The sequence below is a fragment of the Phytophthora ramorum genome, assembly GCF_020800215.1.
Source record: "Phytophthora ramorum isolate Pr-102 chromosome Unknown Phyram_PR-102_s0024, whole genome shotgun sequence".
Taxonomy (NCBI): Eukaryota; Oomycota; class Peronosporomycetes; order Peronosporales; family Peronosporaceae; genus Phytophthora; species Phytophthora ramorum.
In genome coordinates, this window is record NW_027150670.1 from 80,377 (window position 1) to 104,514 (window position 24,138).

At 57.3% G+C, this 24,138-nt stretch overlaps 9 protein-coding genes across 10 annotated transcripts; 6 read left to right on the plus strand and 3 right to left on the minus strand.

Moving 5' to 3' along the window:
• Positions 1–1,152: 1,152 nt before the first annotated feature.
• Positions 1,153–2,385, plus strand: KRP23_14966 (Strictosidine-O-beta-D-glucosidase; the record flags this gene model as incomplete). The annotated part of the gene is made up of 1 exon (XM_067885851.1): positions 1,153–2,385. One exon carries the CDS (start codon positions 1,153–1,155, stop codon positions 2,383–2,385), a length of 1,233 nt encoding a protein of 410 aa, XP_067736860.1.
• Positions 2,386–2,432: 47 nt separating this feature from the next.
• KRP23_14967 (Beta-glucosidase 32) lies at positions 2,433–2,780 on the plus strand (the record flags this gene model as incomplete). Its single annotated transcript, XM_067885852.1, has 1 exon — positions 2,433–2,780. The coding sequence occupies one exon, from the start codon at positions 2,433–2,435 to the stop codon at positions 2,778–2,780; it is 348 nt and encodes a 115-aa protein (XP_067736861.1).
• A 266-nt stretch (positions 2,781–3,046) lies between these two features.
• KRP23_14968 (ABC transporter C family member 7) lies at positions 3,047–4,073 on the plus strand (the record flags this gene model as incomplete). The annotated part of the gene is made up of 2 exons (XM_067885853.1): positions 3,047–3,946; positions 4,026–4,073. The coding sequence occupies 2 exons, from the start codon at positions 3,047–3,049 to the stop codon at positions 4,071–4,073; spliced, it is 948 nt and encodes a 315-aa protein (XP_067736862.1).
• A 5,597-nt stretch (positions 4,074–9,670) lies between these two features.
• On the minus strand, positions 9,671–11,084 carry KRP23_14969 (ATP-binding cassette sub-family C member 2; the record flags this gene model as incomplete). The annotated part of the gene is made up of 2 exons (XM_067885854.1): positions 9,671–9,708; positions 9,788–11,084. 2 exons carry the CDS (start codon positions 11,082–11,084, stop codon positions 9,671–9,673), a joined length of 1,335 nt encoding a protein of 444 aa, XP_067736863.1.
• Positions 11,085–11,423: 339 nt separating this feature from the next.
• Positions 11,424–13,382, minus strand: KRP23_14970 (uncharacterized protein; the record flags this gene model as incomplete). The annotated part of the gene is made up of 1 exon (XM_067885855.1): positions 11,424–13,382. The coding sequence occupies one exon, from the start codon at positions 13,380–13,382 to the stop codon at positions 11,424–11,426; it is 1,959 nt and encodes a 652-aa protein (XP_067736864.1).
• A 702-nt stretch (positions 13,383–14,084) lies between these two features.
• KRP23_14971 (Metal tolerance protein 8) lies at positions 14,085–16,318 on the plus strand (the record flags this gene model as incomplete). 2 transcript variants are annotated; one of them, XM_067885857.1, is made up of 2 exons in its annotated part: positions 14,085–16,092; positions 16,254–16,318. In XM_067885857.1, the coding sequence occupies 2 exons, from the start codon at positions 14,085–14,087 to the stop codon at positions 16,316–16,318; spliced, it is 2,073 nt and encodes a 690-aa protein (XP_067736866.1). The 2 variants fall into 2 exon arrangements, with proteins under 2 accessions (XP_067736866.1, XP_067736865.1); XM_067885856.1 differs by lacking the exon at positions 16,254–16,318 and adding an exon at positions 16,104–16,116 and having other exon boundaries at positions 14,085–16,030.
• Positions 16,319–16,759: 441 nt separating this feature from the next.
• Positions 16,760–19,682, plus strand: KRP23_14972 (uncharacterized protein; the record flags this gene model as incomplete). The annotated part of the gene is made up of 2 exons (XM_067885858.1): positions 16,760–19,504; positions 19,569–19,682. The coding sequence occupies 2 exons, from the start codon at positions 16,760–16,762 to the stop codon at positions 19,680–19,682; spliced, it is 2,859 nt and encodes a 952-aa protein (XP_067736867.1).
• A 1,605-nt stretch (positions 19,683–21,287) lies between these two features.
• KRP23_14973 (uncharacterized protein) lies at positions 21,288–21,662 on the plus strand (the record flags this gene model as incomplete). The annotated part of the gene is made up of 1 exon (XM_067885860.1): positions 21,288–21,662. One exon carries the CDS (start codon positions 21,288–21,290, stop codon positions 21,660–21,662), a length of 375 nt encoding a protein of 124 aa, XP_067736868.1.
• A 245-nt stretch (positions 21,663–21,907) lies between these two features.
• On the minus strand, positions 21,908–24,084 carry KRP23_14974 (Proteasomal ubiquitin receptor ADRM1; the record flags this gene model as incomplete). The annotated part of the gene is made up of 7 exons (XM_067885861.1): positions 21,908–21,993; positions 22,089–22,221; positions 22,303–22,440; positions 22,518–22,678; positions 23,076–23,553; positions 23,646–23,933; positions 24,022–24,084. 7 exons carry the CDS (start codon positions 24,082–24,084, stop codon positions 21,908–21,910), a joined length of 1,347 nt encoding a protein of 448 aa, XP_067736869.1.
• Between the last annotated feature and the right edge of the window lie 54 nt (positions 24,085–24,138).

Below are 24,138 nucleotides of genomic sequence, written 5' to 3' on the forward strand. Positions count from 1 at the left end.
AGCTGGCTTGACCGCTTCCTGCGCTGTTTTATCCACGAGGTGTGCAATTCCTGGCATAATACGAAGTACAGTACGAAAATAATACTTATGCGCTTCGAGATAGTCGCAAGAGGTTATGGGGGGTTGCACAATGCGGCAAACAAAGCTGGGGGGGGGGGGGGGGGGGGGGGGGGGGGCGAATCGGCTATCCTATTTACATGTATTTATTTGCCGTGATGGCTTTCACCGTGTGAATGGGTTAATATGAGAACGCATGCAATGCGAGGGAAGTGCAGCGGTTTGCGTACGCTAATATGTACTGAGGAGATATTTTTTTGGCAAATGCTGCACTAGGTGTATCCCCTCCCACCTCATGATCTCTTGCAACTTTCACGTCTTGTCCTTGCTAACTGTACTTCTAATCAAGTATCGGATACACCATGGTAAGATGACTTGCAGAGGATCCGATTATCGGGAGGTTCGTGAACTGGACATGTGCATTGTTGATATAGTTTCTACTTCGAATTACACGTAGTGTACATGTACTATAACTTACGATAACTTCCTTTGCATTGGTGAAACTCTCGTTTCACCCTCGATGCATGCTCACGTTTACGGGAGTCGTTGTGGTTGAAGTTTGAAGTTTACAAAACCGGCGCTTTCTGATGTCCGAAATTGCGAGGTCCGCTTGGTCCACACATCAATGCTTGTTCTTGCAGCAACCACGAAAGAATACATTTTAATTTGTGTTTCACCAAGTCGATTTTCCGGCACAATTGCTGCATCATTGAGCACTAGACAGAACGGTAGGCTGTGAAATCGGGTGCAAGTGCAAACGTGCTCAAGAGAAACTCGCAGCCATCGCTGAGACCTTCGTCGCTGCATATCCTAGGGATCCGTGGGGAATCAGTGTGGACTGGTTGCCGCCTGCATCGTCCGCTTGAAGGGGACCGGTACTTGATAGAAACGTGCAAGTTCAATGACGGCACTGCTTTGCCTGTCAACCACCATAAGAGAGCCATAACCATTTCTCTCCGCAATTCCTCTGCGCAAGTATGTACATCATCGTGCGTCCACACGCGAGTGCTGCTACTCGCTCTTGCCATTCCAAGGCTCAGTCGCCAACTTTACTGCTTCTACGCAGACCACCTTGTCCGGCCTACTTCGTTCCCGATGAATCTCCTGCGTCGCTTGCTGCCTTGTGCGGCCGCTGCTATCGCTGCACTTCTGGTGTCGTCCAGCCCCGCTGCCGCTGAAGAGCGCTGCTTCTCCGATGACTTCATGTTCGGCTCTGCTACGGCCGCGTACCAAGTGGAGGGCGCGTACGAAGAGGGCGGTCGCACCAGCAGTATTTGGGACGACTTCTGCCGTGACAAGAACTTGTCGTGCGCCAACGTGGCCGACGACTTCTACCACCGCTACTCAAGCGACATCAAGCTCATGGCTGACGACGGTTTGCAGTCCTTCCGCTTCTCCATCTCCTGGTCGCGTGCCATGACGTGGAATAACGCTACGCGCCGCATGGAAGCCAACCCGGAGGGTATTGCCTTTTACCACGACCTCATCGACAACATGCTGAGCAACAACATCAAGCCCATTCTGACATTGTATCATTGGGACTTGCCGTCGGCGCTGCAAGACGAGCTGACACCCAAGGGCTGGCTCAGCGAGGAGATCATCGACCACTTTGTAGACTACGCGACGCTCATCTTCCAGGAGTTCGGTCAGAAGCTCGACTTCTGGACCACGTTCAATGAGCCATCTTCGTTCATCACCGCCGGCTACGGCTCGGGTGCACACGCTCCGGGCTTTACCGATTCGGAGGTCAACACATACATTGTTACCCACAATGTCATGCGCTCTCACGCGAAGGCCGTGCACAAGTTCCGCGAGTTCCGTGACGCGGGTGTCGTCCGCTCCACGGCGCGCATTGGCATTGTGCTGGTGGCGCACTACTCGTACCCGCTCGACGAGACCAACGCTGCTGATGTGGCGGCCGCTGCACGTGCGCTGGAGTTCGACTACGGTTGGTACCTCGAGCCCATGATCTCGGGCGACTACCCGGCGGTCATGCGGGAGGTGGTGGGTGACCGTCTGCCCACGTTCACGGCCGAGGAGTCGGCACTGCTCAAGGGCTCGTACGACCTGTTCATGATGAACCACTACGCGTCCAAGTCCGTCACGGACTGCAACTCGACCACTTCCCAGACGAGCTGCGACAGCCTTGCGCTCGGTTACGCAAAGGACCGCGGCGTGGACGACAGTCGCGCGCCCGAGGGCTACCGCAATTCTAGCCGCAACAGCGCCGGGGAGCTCAACTGCGCCTGGTTCACGGCTTACCCTCCTGGGTACCTTGCGCTCATGAAGTGGGTGAGTGCCCACGACCCGTCGGCTGAGCTCTTGTGACCGAGAACGGCTGGTGTGGCAACGAGGAGGTTGAGAACGAGGACCAGATGTGGTACTACAAGAACTACCTGGAGCAGGTTTACAAGGCAGTCACGGAGGAGAGCATCAAGGTCATCGGCTACACGGCGTGGTCGTACCTGGACAACTACGAGTGGGGCTCGTTCGAGCCGCGCTTCGGTCTCTACTACGTCGACTTCCCGTCCGAGATTGGCTCTCCGGACTACGTCACAGCGGAGGCGTCGGACCTGAACCGCATCGCACGGCCGGCGGCCAAGTGGTTCAGTCAGCTGGCCAAGACCAAGTGCCTTCCCGAGGACTCGAGCTCGAGCTCAGCGTCAGCGTCAGCGTCCACGTCGACGTCGGAGCCGGTGGTGTGCATGGATGCCGGCCTCTGAGCTGGCCTCTGAGCACTTTAATACGTCCTGGTGCGGGGTTTGTCAGGGATCTCATCGGAGAGTCTTAGAACACTTCGGCTGCTAGATAATAATCCTATCTTTGCAGGTTTTGACTATAGTAATTTACCGCTGCATCTTCGTTTACTTAAACACGAATGAGTGTCCTACATCCAACTAACCTTCACTCACCTTTCTTCGAAGGCGCGGCACCCCGCGTTCACTTGCGAATCGACTCCGTCCCGCGCAAGTGACCTCCCTGCCCGCCCATGACTGTCCCGTTTGCGGCGGCGCCTCCCTCCCCTGCCTCGCACACCAACCCGCTGAGCTCGGCGTCGCTGCTCTCTCAGCTACTAGTGCTGTGGTTCCAGCCGCTCGTGTCACTGGGCGCTCGCCGGCCGCTCTCCGGCGCCGACCTGTGGCCCGTGTGCGCGTCCGACTCGAGTCGCGTCCTCCAGCGGCGTCTGTCAGCAGTCCACGAGCCTCTGCCCATGGCCGCCGCCTTCCTCCGCGTCTTCCGTCGTCCGCTGCTGCTCGTGTTCGCCAACTACAGCTTCTACCTGGCCGCAATGGCGCTGCAGGCCTACGTGGCGCAGGCTCTTCTTGACTTTCTCAACGGACGCGTCAACGCCTTCCAGATCGCCAATGGTTACGCGCTCCTGGCGCTCCTGGCCGCCGTCTCGATTGTCGCTATCAGCTGCCGCAACTATGCCTTCTTCCTCTCGTCCAGAGCGGGCGCCAACATGCGGTCGCTGGTTATGACCTGCGTCTTCCACAAGAGTCTGCGGCTCTCCAGTGCTGCCAGACAGCAGTTCACGACGGGGGAAGTACTCACTCTCATGAGTGTGGACGCCGAACGCGTCTTCAGCGCCATGGTGCAGGGCCCCTGGCTCGTCGTGGCCCCGCTGGGCTTCGTCGTGTGCCTCGCACTCATCGGTTTGCTGTTCGACGCTGCGTCCGCACTCTGCGGCGTCGCGGTGCTCGTGGTCGTGTTGACTCTGTCTATCTGCCAGGCTAAACGGATCTCCGCCGTCCAGCGCCAATTGCTCACCGTCGTGGACGAACGCGTCAAGGTCACGTCCGAGGCGCTGCAGGGCGTGCGCGTCATCAAGTTGTACGCCTGGGAACGGTCGATTGTCCACCGCGTCCACAAGCTCCGCGCGACCGAGGTCAGTCTCTTTCGAACACTGCACGTGTATATGGTCTCCAACTCGGTTTTGCTTTTCCTCACCCCTGTCTTCCTCTCAGGCTCGACGCTGGGTCTCTACGTGCTGCTGCACGGCGCCATTTCCGTGACCGACGCCTTCACGCTCGTGGCGCTCGTCAACATTTGCCGCGCTGTCGTCAACGAGTTCACTACCGCTCTGGCTGCGCTTTCGCAAGCGCGGAGCAGCTTCCGCCGCATCGATAGGTTCATGGCTAGCGACGAGTTCAGGACGCCAGCGATACTGTCACAAGCAAGTGATGTTGGACGCATTCGCCTTCGGAATGTGCACTCGGAGTGGCCTGCTTTATCCGATGCGGGGACGAACGGTGCGGTTGGTGAGGCTACGGGAAGGATTGGCGTCCAAGTAAACAGCAGCACGGCAGCACCATCGGCAGTGCTGGTACCTGGCTCCAGCACCTTTGCGCTTAAAGGTATGAACCTTGACATCGAGCCAGAATCCCTCGTTATGATCGTCGGGACTGTCGGGTCGGGGAAAAGTAGTTTTCTCCACGCATTGCTGGGAGAAATGAGGTTGCGGTCGGGCGAACTCGAAGTGCACGGTGACATCTCGTACGTGAGCCAGGAACCGTGGATCCGCAACTCGAGTGTGAAGAGCAACATTTTGTTCGAGTCGGCCTTTGATTCCGAGAGGTATGAGCGGGTGTTGGAGGCTTCGCAGCTTTCGCTGGATCTGCACGCGCTTCCAAACGGCGACCTCACTGAAATTGGTGAGAGGGGAATCAATCTGAGTGGCGGGCAGAAAGCACGCGTCGCCGTTGCTAGGGCACTCTATCGCTCGCAGTACGATATCTTGGTCCTGGATGATCCGTTGAGTGCAGTGGACCCGCATGTGGCTCACGCGATTTTTGCCGAGGGCATTACTGGCTTAGCGAAGAACAAGACACGCGTGCTCGTGCTTAATAGTCACTATGACTTGCTGGCTCGGGCCGACATGGTCGTGGTTTTCCAGGATGGACAGATCATCGGTAATGGCACCTACGAAGAAGTTGTAACACAGTTTCCCGATCTTCGCTACGAGAACAAGCAGGCGGATCGCAGTAAAATTCTGTTTGCGGAAAGTGACCTTGAGGAGACAGAAGCCGACACAGACCCGACCTTCGCTATTGCAGCTGTGAAAGAGGAGACCGTATCAGGTACTGCACGCCTAGTCGAAGAAGAAGACCGCGCCACAGGAACAGTGGGCGGGCGTATCTACCGAGCGTATTTTGACGAGACAGGGTACAACGGCGTTATGGTGCTGGTTGTACTTGTCGTAGCCTATTCTGTGAGCCAAGGCATGCGGGTACTCGTGGACTGGTGGCAAGGACATTGGGCATCGAACATGACTCGTAGAGGAGTGGATCCAACGTACTCGGGGACGGTCTTTGGTATGTTTTACTTGGCATTTATCGTAGCCTGCACGGTACTCACGCTCGGACGCAGCCTAATGATGACGGAGGCGTGCATCCGAAGTGCCAAGAACCTGCACGACGAGCTATTCCAGCGCGTATTGAGCGCTCCTGTCAACCGCTACTTTGACGTGACGCCTACCGGGAGGATTCTCAACCGCTTCTCCAACGACCTGGATCAGATGGACTCGGTTCTGCCGCAACAGTACCAAATGATGTTTCAGAACGTTGCCATGTCGGTGGGCAGCGTGGTCGTTTCGGCGGTGTCGTCCTATTGGATTTGTGTCGCCTATATCCCGCTGGTGGTGGTGTTCGTGTTCACGGGTCAATATTTCAACAAGACTTCGCGTGAGGTGAAGCGTTTGGAGGGAGTGTCGCGCTCGCCAGTATACAATTTGTTTGGCGAAACTTTGGCAGGACTGCAGACCATCCGCGCGTTCAAGATGCAGAGTACGTTTGCAGCTCTCAGCGAGAAAGTCGTGGATGAGAACACCGCGGCGTATTTTTCCTACTGTGCTGCTGGAAGGTGGCTGGCTGTCCGCCTGGATTGGCTCTCTGTGCTGGTCATCGTTGTGGTGTCACTATACCTTGTAGCCACGAAGGGAGACATCTCGCCTGTAGTAGCGGGTATTTCGCTCACGTACTCGCTCATGCTGACATCCACGATGCAAAACACTGTGCGCGCAGTTGACAGCACAGACAACGCCATGACGAGCGTGGAGCGTTTGCTTCACTTCCGCACGATCCCCGTTGAAGAGGATAGCGCTGATTGCGTACCGATCAACGATGCTGCTTGGCCTTCTCGGGGCTCCATCAAGTTCGACAACCTGTGTCTCAAGTACCGACCGGAGCTCCCTCTTGTGCTTCGGGGTGTTAGCTTGGACGTCGCAGCAGGTGAAAAGATTGGTATCTGCGGACGAACGGGTGCCGGGAAGAGCTCGCTAATGATCGCCCTGTTTCGCATTTGCGAGTTCGACAGCGGCTCGATCTTCATCGACGGGATTGACATTCAAAAGGTGCGGCTTGCAGACCTTCGACGAAGCTTAGCCATCATCCCGCAGGACCCTGTGCTCTTCAGCGGCACTCTGCGAGAGAACTTGGACCCGTTTGGAGCTTACTCTGACGCGGATCTGTGGACGGTGCTGCAGCAGGTGCATTTGGCCGGTGCTGTAACCAAGTGGGGTGCTGGCTTGGAGTTTGTGGTGTCGGAAGCTGGCGACAACCTGTCGGTAGGTCAGCGGCAGTTGCTATGTATCGGCCGCGCGCTGCTGAAGAACAGCAAGGTTGTAGTGCTGGACGAAGCCACAGCCAGTGTCGACTCGGCCACCGACGACCTGATCCAAGCCACCATCAAGGAGACGTTCGTGCACCAGTCCGTTTTGATCATCGCACACCGCATCAACACGATTCTGCACTGTGACAAGATTGCAGTGATGGATGCTGGTCGAGTGTCGGAGTTTGATGCGCCGTCCAAGCTATTGGCGAGACCAAACTCCGCGTTTGCAGCGCTCGTGCAGCGAACGACCTCCACGCCGTAGGTGAGCACCGCTCCCGACTTCAGGAGATTCGCCACGGAAGTAACAGCCCCTTTTGAAGTTCTTGCTACATGAAGGTAAGAGTAACACAGGAAAAGAGTAATGGCTCAACTTGTCTTTATGTCGTGCTATTAGTTCAATGGTGGCCCGAGCGATTGGCAAGAGATGCAAAGATTGAGTCGTGCTGCTGCAGCAGTGAAGAAGGAGCTCCGAACTCCGCGACACGTCCAGCATCCATGACGGCAATCTTGTTGCAGTGCAGGATCGTGTTGATGCGATGCGCGATGATCAGCACAGTCTTGTCGGCGAAAGTCTCTTGGATCGTTGCTTGGATGAGGCGGTCGGTAGCCGTGTCCACGTTGGCGGTTGCCTCATCGAGTACGACGATTTTGCTGTCCTTCAGAAGCGCACGGCCAATGCACAGTAGTTGACGCTGGCCCACCGACAGGTTGTCACCCCGCTCAGAGACGACAAAGCTCAAACCAGCGCCCCATTTCGTGACTATGGCTGCCAGATGCACCTGCTGCAGTACCGACCAAATGGCTGCGTCGGTGTATTCCCCGAACGGATCTAAGTTGTCGCGTAGACTTCCGCTGTAGAGCACGGGGTCTTGAGGAATGATGGCCAAGCCTCGGCGGAGGTCATGCAGTCGCAGCTTCTCAATGTCAATGTCGTCGATGCAGATCGAGCCGCTGTCGAAGGCGCAAATGCGAAACAGTGCAATCATGAGCGAACTCTTTCCTGCCCCCGTTCGACCACAGATGCCGACCTTTTCTCCCGGTTGGATCTCCATGCTAACGCCACGCAGAACCAGCGGCAAATCGGGGCGGTACCTCAGACACAAGTTGTCAAAACGGATGGCACCTCGAGCCGGCCAGACAGCGTCGTTGATCGGCAAGCAGTCAGTACTGTCCTCCTCGACTGGGATGGAGCGAAAGTGCAGCAACCTCTCCACACTTGTCATCGCGTTATCGGTCAAGTCAACCGCGCGCACAACCCACTGGATCATGGAAGTCAGCATTAACGAGTACGTGAGCGAAATACCAGCAACAACGGAGTCCGTCTCACCTTTTGACGTGACGAGGTAGATTGTCACGACAAAGATCACAACCACCGACAACCAGTCCAACCGGATTGCCAGCCAGCGACCAGCAGCCCAGTACGTGAAGTAGAACGACGTGTTGTCGTCGACGGCGGCCTTGTTGAGCTGTACAAACGTGTCCTGCATTTTGAACGCGCGAATCGTGTGCAAACCGTTCAAAGTTTCGCCGAACAGATTGAACACGGGCGAGCGCGTGATGCCCTCCAGCCTCTTCACTTCGCGGGATGTTTGTTTAAAGTACACGCCAGTGACAACAAAGATCGCCAGCATCGGGAGATAGGACACTCCTACCCAGAACGAAGCCAACGCACAAACCACCAGGCACCCAACCAAGACGCCTAAGCTCTGGAACAGCGACTGGTAGTGTTGAGGCAAAACTGAGTCCATCTGATCGAGGTCGTTTGAAAATCGGTTGAGAATTCTTCCGACGGGCGTCACGTCAAAGTAGAGATTCACCGGGGCGCTCAGCACGCGCCGGAACAACTCGTTGTGCAGGTTCTTCGAGCTGCGAATGCAGGACTCCATCATGAGCAAACCTCGCCCAATAGTCACGAGCGCGCACACAACAATGAATCCAAAGTACCACAATGCGAACGAGAGCTCCGAGTAGCTGGACGACGTACTTCCCATCTCCTTGGCCCAGTGTCCCTGCCACCAGTCGACAACAATCCGCATCCCTTGGCCTGCAAAATACGCTGCTACAATGGTAAGCACGACGAGAACCCCGTTGAAGCCGGTCTCGTCGAAGTAAGACCTGTAGGTTTGGCCGCTCACTCTTCCTTTCACACGGTCTTCACTGCTGATTAAGCCATTTCCATGGTGTCTGCTTCGATCATGCGCAGAGGACTCATCTTTCTTCACTGGGATTGCGCTTGCCGGTTCTGTTTTATCGGCTTGTTCATTGTCCTCGTGCTCGTCGATGACGTCCTGCTCCAGTTGGTTCAGTGAGTCTCCAACACTCTGCAGCTCTGGGAACTGAGCCAAGATGTCCTCGTAAGTACCGTCACCGGCGATGCAGCCGTCCTGAACCACAAGGATCTTGTCTGCGTGCTTTAGGAGGTCGTAATGGCTGTTCAGCACAAGCAACCGGGTCTTCTCTCGTGCGAGGCGCATGATGCATCGACTAAATATTGCGTGCGCTACGTGCGGATCTACCGCGCTCAGCGGGTCGTCCAGAATCAAGATGTCGAAGTTGGAGTGATAAACTGCCCTGGCGATGGCAACACGCGCCTTCTGGCCGCCGCTCAGGTTGATGCCTCGCTCGCCAATTTCAGTTTGATCGCCGTCGGGCAGCGCGTGAAGATCCAGCGCCAACTGCGTCGCCTCCAGCACTGCCGCGTACTTGTCAGCGTTGAAGTCTTCTTCAAACAGGATGTTGTCTTTCACGGTTGCATTGCGGATCCACGCTTCTTGACTGACATAGGACAGACCTCCACAGACGTCGACAGTGCCGTCAACTAGGATCATCTCGCCGAGAAGAGCATTGAGCAGGCTCGACTTGCCAGATCCTACAGTCCCAACGATCATGACGAGAGATCCTGCATCGATTTCAAGGTTCACGCCCTCGAGCGAGAACTCGTGTAGCGGTCCAAGCTGTTCCTGCTCATTAGCAACTGCGTCGGGGCTAGCAGGGCTTACGATTACGACGTCTGGCGGCGCCGACGCCTTCGGAGACCAGCTAAAGTGCGCGTTGCGTACGGAGATAGCCCCCCTTGCCGATAAATCGTCGGAGTGTCTATCATGACCTATGAAGTTACCGCCAGCTTTGGACTTCTTGACTTCATCGCAGGCCAGGTACGCGTCCATACGTCGGTACGTCACTGAAGCTTGAGAAAGCGATGCGACTGCGAGCGGAAACATGTTCACGGCCAACCGAGTAATGTTCACCACGTTGATGATCGTGTACGCGTCCGTGACCGTGATCGTTCCGTTCATTCCCACGTAAATCCCCATGACCAATCCACCGAGGAAAACGGGGGCGAGGAAGAGCAGGATGGTGTTGGTGATCTGCAAGTAGTGGAATTTGCGGTAGTGTTTGATCTCCGCCGCTCGGATTGTCTCGACTCGACTCGCCAGAGACTCCTCCCACGCGTAGAACTTCATCACTCGGATGCCCTGCATTGCCTCGGACGTCACCTTCACTCGCTCTTCCGCAACGGACAGCAGGTCTTCCTGGGCGAGGCCAATGTGCTCGGCTAGTTGCATCGACGTGTAGAGCACAACCACCAGCAGCGCAGCACCGCACACGGCCGAAACCCCATCGAACAGCACCCCAATCAAGACGACCGTGACGAGGAACGCGAGAGGAGCAACGAGAATCCACGGTCCGTTGATAACCGCGAAGAAAATGCGCTCCGAGTCCACACTCATCAACGTGGTGATTTCGCCCGTCGTGTAGGCCTGCCGGGCGACGCAAGAGAGACGTAGCGCCTTGCGGTACACAATGTCCATGGCGATGGTGCGCATGTTGGCGCCCACCCGTGAGGACAGGAAGAAGCCGTAGTTGAGGCACGTGACGCCCACGAAGGAGACCGCAACCATCAACGCCACGAGCACGTACCCGTTGTCAACGCGGAAGACGTTGGGCTCGTCGTCCAGAAACTGCAAGATGGCCTTGGCGATGAACGGCTGCAGCACCATCGCGGTCATGTAGACGCAGTAGTTGACGATGACTGTCCCAATCTGCCGACGAAAAGTCTCGAGAAAGCCCATCGCTACGTGCGGGAGGTTGAACAGCTCCCGTTTCTGCGGCGTGTGGTGGCGACCGAAGCGTTCTTGCAGCGCCTCGCACGAATCTTGTGGGGCGACGGCCCAAACGTCTTCTTTCTCCAGCACCTTCCGAGCCCCCAGCGACACGAGCGGCTGCAACCAATGCGCCGATATCACGGCCAGAAGTGACGCGTGCTGCAAGGGGTTCTCACGTCGTCGGAAGGGTTTCTCCTGTGCGTACCTCTCGGCTAAGCGCAGCTTCTTGGAGCGCTTGGCTCCGTCGTTGTCGGTGCGTGGTCCAGAGTTGGGCGTTGAGGGACCCTCGACGTAGTGGGTGGAGGCCATTGCGTTGGCCAAGTCGGTCTGAGTGGTGCGCTGCCAGTTCGAGAATGGCCAGGACGAGAAGCTGATGGATGGCAAGCAGTCACCGGTCGCAATGGAGACGTTCGTACACGTTGAAGTGGCTACAATAATTGAGTCGAATCCACGCGACTGATGAGTGGGCTGACGACGATGTGAGAGTTGCGGACCCGCGTGCCTAGAGAGCAACTTCAAGGCTGCAAACTATGGAAATGGTCTTTTGGTATTCACGAAAGTGTGGATTCTATCGCCGGTGGCGGGTCCTATACGAAGAAGAAGCGAGAAACAGAGCTAAAACGAACGCGCGGCCACCTCGCTCGAGAATCAGTTCGATCGGAGGTTGCGGTTTTGCGTGGGGATCGACTCGGAGAAGGTGTCGATCAACAAGTCGTCGTCCGTCGCGCCGGAAGCCGCAGAGGTCGAGCCCGTGCTTTCAGTGGTTTCGCTCGACACCACCTGCTGCTGGTCGGCATTCTCATTTGTCTGGGTGGCCTCGGGGGTGGCAGTGGTCGGGCACGGAGTTTCCGTCGCTGCAGTTGTTGATTCCTCTGTCTGAGTGGCCGTCTCGGACTCCGGGGTAGCCGTGGTGGGGCAGGGCGTCTCAGTCGGTGCCGTCGTCACAGTAGGCAGGGGAACCTCGGTGACCGCCTCAGTCGGTGCCGTTGTCACAGTAGGCAGGGGGACCTCGGTGACCGCCTCAGTTGGAGCAGGCGTCACTACATACGCCGTCGATTCTTCGTTCTGGTAGTACGTAGCTTCCGTCGCGGTAGGAGTTGACACCACTGTTTCCGGGACCAAGGTGAGGTCTGGGCACGGGGTATCCACCGCCGTCTCTGTCGGAGCTGGGGTCGGAGCAGCAGTGTCTGGGATAAAGGTCAATGGAACATCTACCGCAGTCTCCGTCGCGGTAGGAGTGTACGGGGTCGACTCATCCTTCTGCGGAGCATCGGTCTCCGGTACCAAGGTGAAGACTGGGCATGGGGTCGTCGGTGCCGGCGTTGGGGCGGCGGTCTCTGGTGTAAAGCTGAGAGGAATGTCCACTGCAGTCTCCGTCGCGGGAGGAGTGTACGGGGTCGACTCATCCTTCTGCGGAGCATCGGTCTCCGGTACCAAGGTGAAGACTGGGCATGGGGTCGTCGGTGCCGGCGTTGGGGCGGCGGTCTCTGGTGTAAAGCTGAGAGGAATGTCCACTGCAGTCTCCGTCGCGGGAGGAGTGTACGGGGTCGACTCATCCTTCTGCGGAGCATCGGTCTCCGGCACCAAGGTGAAGACTGGGCACGGGGTCGTCGGTGCCGGCGTTGGGGCGGCGGTCTCTGGTGTAAAGCTGAGAGGAATGTCCACTGCAGTCTCCGTCGCGGGAGGAGTGTACGGGGTCGACTCATCCTTCTGCGGGACATCGGTCTCCGGTACTAAGGTGACGACTGGGCACGGGGTCGTCGGTGCCGGAGTGGGGGTAACAGTGGTTGGGACGTACTCGCCCGACTCTTCCTCTTGTACTGGAGTCGGCGTCGTGGGAGCTTCAGTAGCAGTCACCGTCGTGGGAGCTTCAGTAACAGTCACCGTCGTGGGAGCTTCAGTAGCAGTCACCGTCGTGGGAGCTTCAGTAACAGTCTCCGTTGCAGGCGTAGACTCCTCGTACTGCGTGGACTCAGTCGTACTAGGAACTGGTGCCTCAGTCATCGTCTCCGTATCGGGGCCAGGCGTCGGCAGCTCCGGGCAGGGCGTCTCCGTTGGCGTGGGTGTCGTTGGAGCTTCAGTGATCGTCTCGGGGGCAGGCGTTTCGGGGCACGGAGTCTCAGTTGCGGTCTCGGTCACAGCCGGCGTCTCCGGCACGTACACTCCAGACTCCTCCTGCACTGGAGGCACGGTAGCAGTCTCCGTCACAGCCTCAGTCGGGGCCTCGGTCACAGCCTCAGTCGGAGCCTCGGTCACAGGGACTTCAGTCACTGGTGCCTCCGTTTCGGGCGTTTCAGTCTCGGGACACGGAGTAGTTTTCTCGTACACCACTGCTTCCGTGACTGTCGGGGTAAGAACCAGCTGCTCTTCCTGAACGGGGGCTTCTGTCACTGCTTCCGTTGCAGGAGCTGGAGTGGCCGTCACCGGAGCTTCCGTCTCAATGGTTTGCTGGTACACTGGAGCATCCGTCACCACAGGGGCGGTGGTGAACGCCGTGGTTTCCGTCGACCCCGAGTAGTCTGGGAGGCTATAGCCCCCAGCGCTCACCACGCACGCGTGGGACGCGCAGACAGCGATCAGCGCGGCGAGGTACTTGACAGGCAGCATGGAGGAGATTGGATCTTGGGAAGAGAATGAGAGAGAGTAGCGTCCAAGTAGGTCCTATGTGGCAAAAGGAGGAATGTGCAGCTGGAGGAAGGGAGCAATTCAGGAAACCATGGACCGTAGTAGGAGTTTCCTTCGCGCAGCCGTTATCGGCGGTTGAGCGAACGATCGAGGAAAGGCGATTCCTGGGTCGCCTCCAGCGCACGAACATGCCGTTCAACGCGGCCGCCACCTACCGCGAAAAACAGCACCACTCCGCTGGCGCCTTGTACTGGAGTGGATAGTGGTTGTGCCGGGAGGCGCACGACACGGAGCACGCTTGCATCCACTGCTACAATGGCGCAGGAATCCAGGTGCAATATATGCGTGCATAACGGCCCCAAAAAGGAAAGTCTCCACCCGCCGCTTCAACGCCTTCAACATGCCTCCGATTGGACGTGAGTCAGCCAATGGCTGCCCCCCTGGAATAGCTGCACTGCTGCATGGAGCACCTTGCCGCTCGAGTCAACGTGGCCTGCGATCTCTTGCTCTTGTCGAAGCGAAGCAATGCCCTCGAATCTAAGAGATTCCAAATCACACACACATAGCCACACAGTTCACCATACTGACGCTCCGTTATCCATTCGCTTTGTGCCCATCTCCGACGGCGGGAATTGCAATCCTAGCCCTTAATCAACTCAAACCAAAAGACCTCCTCGCACGCCAATGGACCTGACGCCGGATTCGCTCGGCAGCTCGCGCGCGGCGGCCTGCTGGGCCTCGTGCTCGCTACTGCTGTTGGGTCTTCTGCGCGCGCTGCTGCTGCACGCCACGCGCGACTTCTCGGCGCTGGCTCAGTTGCTGCTGCTGCAGTTCGTGCTGCAGGCGGCGGCCTCCCGCAACTCAAGACGCCTCCGTTGGCTGGAGCCGCAACGCGCAACGTTAGACGCAGCGCGGCGCCTCGCGCAGCTCTACGTGACGGTGCAGGCGCTGCGGCACTTTGGACTGCTCTTCGCCTTCCTGCTGCAACACACGGAGCTGCTGATGCAGCAACTCAAGGCCAGGGACAAGCGCGGATCGCTGCTGCTGCTGGGCTTCATGCTGGTGGCAGGCGTCAATACGGACGAGTACGGCGCGCTGCTGCACACGCTGCTGCTGCTTGGGGCTGCGCTGGGGCTGCAACTGGCTGCAGAGTCGCCCATGCTGAGAGCTGCAGCAACAGACAGCGACGGACTCGTCTCCATTGCGGGGGCGATGGGTTTTGCTTGGGTGCTGGCCTATTTAACCCCGGAGAGCGCTGCACATGCGCAGCAGATCGCAAACGACCGAGCGAGCGCTGATGGCGGTGTCCTTAGCACGTCGGCGTGGACGTTTTACTTGCTGGCTGCCGCTGTGGGCCAATTCGCAGCTAACCACTTTGAGAAGAAGCTGCGGTCGCTGTCGTCGATGGACCACGCGAAAACCCAGCTTGTTTGTATGTCTACGGGGATGCTGCTGGCGCTCGCTGCTACAGTGTGGGAGCGCGACTGGCTGCGTGCGATTTTGAGCGCGGCGGCCTGCGGCTTGATTCTGTACGTCCTGGTGGACCGTTGGAGGTGTGTTGGCGCTTCGAGCGGGGGCAGTGCGAACAGCGAAATGTATTTGGACACGTACAGGTCAAGTGCAGGCTATGGCGCGAAGGGCGGCGTGCTCTCGGCTGCAGCTCACGTCGTTGGCGTGCTGTGGTCGCAACGCGCCTCACGCCAGATGCTCATCTTCCTGTCGATTAACGTTGCGTTCATGTTCGTGGAGCTGGGCGTTGGCTTCTACACGAACTCGCTGGGGCTGATGGGCGATGCGGGGCACATGCTGTTTGACAATGGCGCGCTTGTGATCGGCCTCGCGGCGTCCTACATTGGCCAACTGCCACCCGACGGGAAGTTCACGTACGGATACGGCCGTGTGGAGGTCCTCTCGGGCTTTTTGAACTCGCTCTTGCTGCTCGTGGTGTCCTTCCACCTGCTGACTGAAGCTGCCTCGCGCTTCATGGACCCACCAGAGGTTACAACGGATCATTTGCTGCTCACATCGACGGTTGGACTGGCTGTGAACCTTGTTGGTCTCTTCTTCTTCCATGACCACGTCCACGGCCACAGCCACAGTCACGGCGGTGACGCGGCACACTCGGGAGGCTGCGGTAGTGGCCACGGACACAGTCACGGTAATAGCCACCACCAAGCTCATGGTGAAGATGCTTCTGAAGATGGTCATCACGGTGGAAACAGTAACATGTATGGGGTGTACCTCCACGTGCTAGCCGACACGCTGGGCAGTGTGGGTGTGATTATATCGTCGATTTTGATCCAGTTGTATGAGTGGCACGTGGCTGACTCGGCATCTTCGGCATTAATCTCCCTGCTCATTTTGGGCAGCACGCTACCTCTGCTGCGTGATACGGCGCGTCAATTACTGCAGGGAGCGCCACAGGACCTGGAAGGCGGCGTAAATGTGGCTCTGCAAAATGTGCAAACGATGGTGCCTGGAGTTGAACGTGTTGCTCAGTGGAATATCTGGCATCACGCGGGCGACATGTGCGTGGCCACATTGCACCTCGAGGTTGCGTCTTCGGCTGATGAACAGCGAGTGCTCCAGCAGACCCGCGAAATCTTCCGGCGCCATGCACGGCTCGACAGGTTCCTGTCAGTTCAGATTTCAAAGCCTCAAGTGATTGCCACGATGGGACTGGACAGTCTTGGTACTGAACAGTCCGCGGTCATGAATGGCTGCAGTGCAGGTCACAGCCACGGGCATGGGCACAGTCATGGACACGATAACGGTCATAGCCATAGCCACAGCCACAGCCACGGAGTGGAGCCTCTGCTACAACTAGAACCCCGTTCTGCACTTCCGCTGCAGCCTCCTACCCACTACCAACATCCCGTGACGACTACGATGAGTACCCACGAGAATCCGGCGAGTGATGATTCGCTCTATGTCGCCTCGCCAGAAACTCTCCTCAAGCCCCATGACGCTCACAATCACAGCCATGACCACGGACTTCAGTACCATTCAGCCTCCCCTATGACCCCGCCGCCAGCTCCTTTCCCGCATGTCCAGCAGCAGCAGCGCCAACGACGACAACAGGTCAGCAACACAGGAACACAGCGCTGGTAGCGTCTGCGAACTCGTTGAAGACGTCATGATGATAATACGCAACCCGACTTATCAACCATTTTTGTAAGCAATTAATCGACTGTGGTGTCTTGAAGCTGTCCGGTGGATCACCATTGCCGCTGAATCAACAGCAGCTCCGAGTTCCAACGTGGCAAGGCGCTATTTTCAGTGGGCACGAACATGGCTGGGCCCTATTCTGGTCGCTTGTGTCGCTCGTCGATGCTGTCTCTGGGTCTGCGGAGAACACGATGGCCGACGATCGAGCCGGACGATACTTTTCCGATGCGTCTGCGTCCGTTGTGCTCGTCGATACGCGCGCGTCCCAGTCGCTAGAGCCCATTCGTCTGCCGGCGAAGCTGCGAGATAGGATCGATCGGGCACAGCGCCGTGCTGCCGCAGCCAAGGATGGCGTCTCGATATTCACCACGGATTCTAAAGACTCGGCAGTCTCTGGCCCAGCATTGGGGAGACGAACCACCACCGCTCCAGCGGCAACGAAGGCAACTGTAGGCGACGTGGGGGAGCTGCAGCGTGCCTCGACTGCTAGCGGCGTAAACGGCAGCCCAGGCGAGAAGATGCACCTGCCCGACGTCGTGCTCAGCCACAAAATGAGAGATTTTGAAGCGCGCGCCAACACTGGGGGCGGCGTGGCTCTCTTTTCCGTGGAGCCAGCCGACCGGAGTCTGCAGCGACTGTCACTTGAGGACCGCGAACGGGTGATGCTAGCAATGCAGAGCAAGATCCGGCAGATTGCCAACGATGTGGACGCAAATTTCGCCCGCATCACCAAAGCGCTTGATGCGAAAGGCATTTTCGATTCGAGTGCTAACATTCAGCGCGCGCAGACGCTCTGCCTGGTGGACTTGCAGCGCCGTTGTAAGCTGGATCGGCTTCGAGATGAAGCTATGCGCGAAGTGCTGCACCTCCCGACTCCATCGTCCGCGGCGAGGAATCGCGGAGGAAATGTGGCTGTCTCCCATAAGCTTAGTCAGCTATTGACACGAAGCCGAGGAAACCCCGGCGAGACGGAGGCTCTCGCAGCAATCAACACAACGACGCCTAGCCGGAGGAAGCGCAAGCCAGCCCGCGCTCCGAAGCTCCCTGCACTCCACCATGGAGATGATAGTCTCAGCAAGGACAATCAGATGGCTGAGACCTCCTCTCCGCCACCGTCAGGCTCACAAGACAATGGCAATAGAAGTCCGGGGCGGATGGCTTCGCGTCGCGGTGGTCTGGCACCTTCCATCACATCTCAGCTCATGGCACGAGAGGATTTTGGATTCAGTGCCGGTGTTGGCACTGCAAGTGGTAGTGAGGGAGACATATTTGCACGACACCCCCACGTGGCACAGATTCTGCAGCTCTTGGCTGCTGGCGAGACCTCGAGTACCAAGACGTCTACCAATGCAAACGTCAATACCGCTGAAGCCGATATGGAGCATACGCGCTTGCTCGACCCAGTCGACGAGTGGATGCAGCGCTCAGCCAGTTATCAAGCAGTAGGCACCCGAGCTGCTGAAGCTCTTCGTCGGTGCAGTGAGCGTCAACGATGGGACACGCTTGGGCATTTCGGTCCTAATTGCGTGAGCTTGAAGATGTCATGTATCCCTCCAGCACTTCGAGTGCGCCTAGACTACCAGCACTCGTCGTGGGTAAAGAGTAGGGCCACATCGAGAATCGACGACGACGACGACGAAGCTAATGGTGCGAGGACTGTCGAAAAAGATAGCAACAACCAGCAACAGCGAGACAAAGAGATCTATGCCGAACTGCAAGCCCGTATCCGTGAGCACCTCCGTGCAACTGAAAAGCGAACACGTACGGCAGCGGCAGCAGTGCGGTCGGTTGGGGCTTCTAGAAGAGCCCGCCAGGTACTAACTGCCCCAGCGAAAATGATGACAGGAACCAGCTCAACAGCATCTCTACCAACCAGTGGAGTGTCTCCTTCTCGAGGAAACCAACAATCACCCGGAGCTCCGTCTCCTACGCTGCGTATATCAGCATCAGAACCAGCGCTACCAGTCTCGATGCCGATGAAAATAACTGCCGAAGCGAAGACTTCCTCGCCGCAGAGGCACTCGCGCTTGGGTTCTCGTGCGCGAGTGTCCGTGCTGGAGCAGAAACTTCTGGATGATCCGTCCCAACCGATCTCGAGGCATGGGCGACGAAAAGAATCTCTGATCGGTGCACCACACGCCGAGTTGGGCAGGACTGCGATCGGCCGCCATTCTGAAGCTCGACTAGCTTTTCGGAGATATTCAGCCCAGACGTGGGCCTGGCACTTACCACCGGGCACCAATCCCCCCAACGTGGTTGACACAATCAACGAGGAAGAAGAGGAAGCAAACGACAATTTCGATGATGAGCGATGCGACCAAGGCGATGCAGAGGACGACAGCGAAGACGGCGAAGAAGGGGAAGACACGACCGAATACGCCGATAGTGACCTGGAAAGTGTGGACAGCAGTCGAACCTCGTTCTCGGCACGAAGCACCATCAGCATGGTGTCTGTAAAGAGGCGGGTTAGCAATGGAAACAGAAAGCATGGCAAGAGCAAAAGGCCGATGGCGGCCCAGCGTCGGCCAAGCCGCGGTCCTGTAGGTCGTTCTGCTGGGAACACCTTGGCAGGCCATGCCCTAAGTCTCCACGCTCGTCTGGAAGTGATCTGGCGGGTGCTGCAGTTCCCTTTCTCGAACAAACTCTCAATGCTGGAACGTCTATCAACACTACAAGACGCCGACGCATTCTTGTCAGCTCTGGAGCATTGGGAGCGGGTAACTCCGCTGGTAGCTATTCGCCACCGCATGAAGCTCGCTCTTTCTGGGTTCGCAGAGCGGGGCGAGCTGCGGGCCAACGAGTGGCTCACGCCGCCCGAGTTTGCACTTGTAGCTGCGCTGCCAAAGCCATCGAATGGGTCAGAACCTAGCGTCGAGACGATGCCGCCCCTCAAAACCGAGTTTGACTCCATGTCTCCTTCCGCTTTCGTCGACTGGGTAAGTCTCATCTCTGTGGTCTATTTTTTTTATAATAATCTGATAGAGCTGCAAATGATTGCAGGCTCGGAACCACATTGATGCGGTAACGATGCAGACGCAAAAGCTGGCGGATGAGCTGAAAGCGCACACGGGTGATGATCTTCAGTTCCAGGGTCAGCCGTACCCGCGTCGTTGATAGCTGCGGTCCATCAGCTGTGACCGAGGCGCTGTTCGATCCTGAGCACAAGTTGACATCATTCCCCGGGGGTGCGTAGGCTACATGAAGAGTATGCGGAGGTGGATGGGGCCTTCACAACAACAATCGGCTCTAACGCACATTTCGACATGGCATTCAGAAGAAGAAAGCACTAGAATTCCGTCCTCTTGACTGGATCTGCTCACACTTTTGTAAGAGGAGTACAAGCACCAGCCTCCACATTAGCAGTAAATACTCGTCACGCATCGGTCCCTGGTAGTTTAGGTGGTAAGTGGCCTTCTACTTGCTTTTATGTGTGTTTTCCCTATAGAAGCCTTTTGATAATAAAAAAGAAGTGACCTGATGTCATTCGTCTGTCGTGGTGGGGTTGAATCTGGTTGATCTTGTAGTTGGTGAGGTAGTGCTGCAGCGGATCCGGTGTTCTTCTTTGTTGTTGTTGTAAATAGGATGTACGCGTCTTGCATGTTTTCGCCAGTGTCTGAGCTGCTTCCAGGTCGTGTTTTGCTGGTGTGCTCCATTGTACAACGAAAAACTCTGTAGCTCGTTGCCCAGTTCCTGGGTGTGGCCCGTGTTTGTAGTTGTGTCTGGATTTGCACTGAGGGTCTTCTGAATTGTTTTATCCACAGCTGAATTTAGGTAACGCGAGCGTCCATCGTCCTCGTTGTCGAAAGCCTGGCTCGTCAGAATCCTTCACCACCTCGACAAGGATCCAGCATTTTTTCTTGTCTGCGTCGTTGGTGCGCAGAAGCGCTTTTGCAGGGGCCCAACGCTAGTAACAGCGACAGCCACGGGTGCGGTCACGTAGCTGATGCCCAGGCCGATTGTGGTAGTAGTGCCGACAAACCCAAGCCCACCTAGGTTCGCCAATCCAAGAACACCGACACTTTGAAGAATCGCTACAGCACGCCTCCACCGGACATCATTGATACAGCAGCAGAGCCGCCAGCTATTCCACTCGCGGTGAAGCCTATGGCGTTTACAATGGATCCGGCAGCCGCCCACACGCCTAAGCATGTTGCGGCTCCAGCAGCGACAGGAGCACCAGTGGCGGTTGCAGTGCCAACAACAGCAGCCAGTCTATACACAGCTCCTCCAGCCACAGCACCAACTGCAGCCCCCCCCCCCTCGCGGGATCCTCTTCATCTCCACCATCGGGGTTGTTGGACTCATGGGGCTCGTTGAGTTTGGTGGCTCTTTAAGCTCGTTGTTCTCTTGATACCACACGACCTCTCTTGACGAAGCGCGGCTCGTTCCTCGATAAGGAGCTGCTGTCCAGGTCACAGGAAACTCGCGAGCGAGACCTTGACAAGTTTGGTCTTGCGGTGAAGGCCAGAGAACATCGAGTCGAGATACCACCAACTTAACCGTCTTCCCCGAGTTGCCAACACGGCGGTCTTCCAGGATTTCAGAAGACACCGACGAAAGATCCCCGTATTGAAGCAATACGGGGACTATTGGTAGGAGTGGGCGGAATAGCGGAATCGCCATTCCGATTCTGCCACCATAGCGAAGAAGACCAGCCCAGACGCAAACGCAAACGCCTCCTCCATTCCATCGATTGCAGCAGCTGGGATCGGCCTCTGGATGTCTGTCGCCAATGTGATCACCAGTGGCAACGCTGTTGCCGTAATGCAGAGCATTGGTGCTGTTGGGTTGGCGACGCCCATTGGTCTGGGACTCGTCGCTGACACTGCACTTCTCGTCAAGTCTACACTGTCTGCGTCCGCGGACACGAAAGGCGACGATGCAGCTCAAGCGGAAAGCGAGGAGAAGGGGCTCTGGGTCCTCGTCGAGCTGACCCCGGACGCCGGGAAGCCCAAGGTCCGCACCTTCGACGACGACTACAAGGCGCGCAACGCCTTCTTGAACTCGTCGGCTACCAGCAAGGCCCTGTTCGACCCTGGGCAGAAGATGGTGCTGGAGCTTGCATGGAAGGAATCCGACAAAACGAGGGATTAGCTGTGCGTGCATGTAGCTACCAGTACAGCAGAGAACAAGGCCACTCAGCTAATGCATGACAGATTCCCGGCAGTCCTCCGCAGTATGCTGGTTCCTAATGTGCTCGCACACACGAACATGTAGGCATTGCACGGAATATAAACACGATTCCTGGAAATGTGCGGAGGCTCTTCTGAGTAGTTCCTTTCCAAAGGGCTGTTGCTGTCGTAGCTCCAAAAAGGGATCGACTGTAAATCGTAGTCTTCTTACTTGTTTGCCTCGCTCGGTGTCGACATCGAAGTGTCTTGCTGGTCCGCCCACGCTTGGATCGCAGCGAGCAGTGCCCCGACACCTACACGTAGTAACGCACAGCAGCAACAAGTAAAATGCGTTAGAGGTACGTGTCGCGCTTAGCGAGGCCTTTGCGATACGGCTCGCACAACTTACCGTCACCGAAAGCGAGTTTGGCAGCACCTGCACTAGGGTCCAAACCGAAATTGGCCATCACGGCGTTGAAGTTGCCGGTCTGAAGAGCGCTCACGAGGGAACCGATGCTTTGGCGCAGCTGAGGAGACCTCAACTACGAGAAACGGCAACGGAGGTTCGAGTCAACGCCACGCAGGGCAACGATTTCAACGGCTTGTGCTGAAATCTAACTCACCGTAGCGCGAAGCTCTGCCGGTGTCTGAGAGCCTTCTGGTAAGTGAGGAAGCAGCGCTTCAACGCACGCTGGATCATCAAGGATACTGCTCATGTTGTCGGCGCTAAGCAGCTTGGTCAAGGACACTGGTTTGGGTTGCTAGTCAAATTCAAGAAGAAGAAGATCCCAATGAGTACGAGTTTACGTCAAAGAGTTTACCCTTGAGAAATACTTACCGCAAGCTGCTGGAAAGAAGCCATCGCACGCTGAAGATCCGCCGTAGTAAGAGTTCCGCCAGCAGCGGCAGATGCCGGAGCTGCTACTGCAGGCGCAACCGTTGAAGCAGGTGCCGCCACTGGTGCTGGGGTAGGCGCTGAAGCGGACGAAGTGGCCACACCTGTGGCAACGATAACGAGTTACGTAGTCATACAAGTCAGTTTCAACACAAACGACAAAGGCAAGACCTCGCAGACATCGCAGAGCAGTGTCCAGCAAGCCTACAATTCCATCGCAGCACAAGAAACACAAGTGAGAACTCGAACACACGTCAAGCACTGAAATAATGAAGACACTACTCACACTGGCGGGAGGCGTCAGTAGGAAGAGAAGCTACACGGACCGAACAAACGGAGTACTTTGTTGGATTACATGCTACCTACCCGTGTAGCCACCCGTTTGCTCTCTGCTGGCTCCGGCAGCTTAGGACGACGTGTCCATGTTCCGTCCACCGGTGCCGCTGCCACTGTTCCCGCCACGGTCTGCGGGTCTGCTGCCGCTCTCCGAGTCACTGTTACCTTCTGCCGCGTTCTGGCTGGTGCTGCCTCCGTCGCGCATGCTTTCCTCGATCGCCAGACGCAGCAGCTCGTCCTCGTCCATTTCGTCCACCTCCATGCCGCTCACGTCGTGCTCGTGCTGCGTGGACGCCGTCGTGGCGGCCGCCGAGCTGCCGCCGCCGTTCTGCGACGCCTGGGAGGACGACACGGCCGACGTGGCAGGCGACGAGGCCGCCGACTGGGCGCCCGCGGGCAGCCCCATGTTCTGCAGGATGTTCTGCAGCTCCGACATCTGGACAGCCTGGCCGCTGCCTCCAGCGCCGCTGCGGCCTTGGTCCCCCGCGCCCATGGCGCCCAGCATCTGCATGATGGCGTTGTGGTCCAGCTGCACGTTGTTGCCGGAGCCGCGGCCACCGTCGGCGCTGGCAGCCGCCTGCGCATTGTTCATGCTGTCGTTCACCTTCTTGACGAGCTCCTCGTCGCGGGACGCATCCTTGTTCTGTTCCAAGAGGACAAAGGTGGACAGCGTACAGACAGTAAGGGAGTTAGTCGACTCGATGAGGCAACGTTGTAAGTCGCAGCTGACGGCACCTGCATCCAGAAGAAGAAACGGCGCGACGAGTTCTTGTACTGCAAAATGTAGACGCGGTCCGCGGGGCGACCCGTGTCCACCTTGGCGAAGTGTGCGTCGTCCGGGAAGATGATGAAGTCCTCGGGGGAGGCGCCAGTCTGGCGGTCCACCCACTGGAAGTGCAACAGCTGATCGTCCCCACGAGAGAGACACACTTTGCCCTTCTCCAGCTGCGGCGTCACGACGAATTTGCCGTTTGCTGTGGGCTTGACGGTCATTTTGCCAGCATTGAAAGACACGAGCTCATTCTAAGAGGCATGGGAAGAAGAAGATGAGACGTTAGACCCACAAACACCAGAGGGGGAGCTGCGGGCAGAGGCTGCATATTGTACGCACGCGGCCAGCGGTGCTAGACGCGCCGAAGACGTTGCCGAACTGCGGGAAGAGAGACGACGCCATGCTATTATTCAGGGTTTCCTCTCAGAAGATACTGCGAAGCGTGGCGTCCGATTG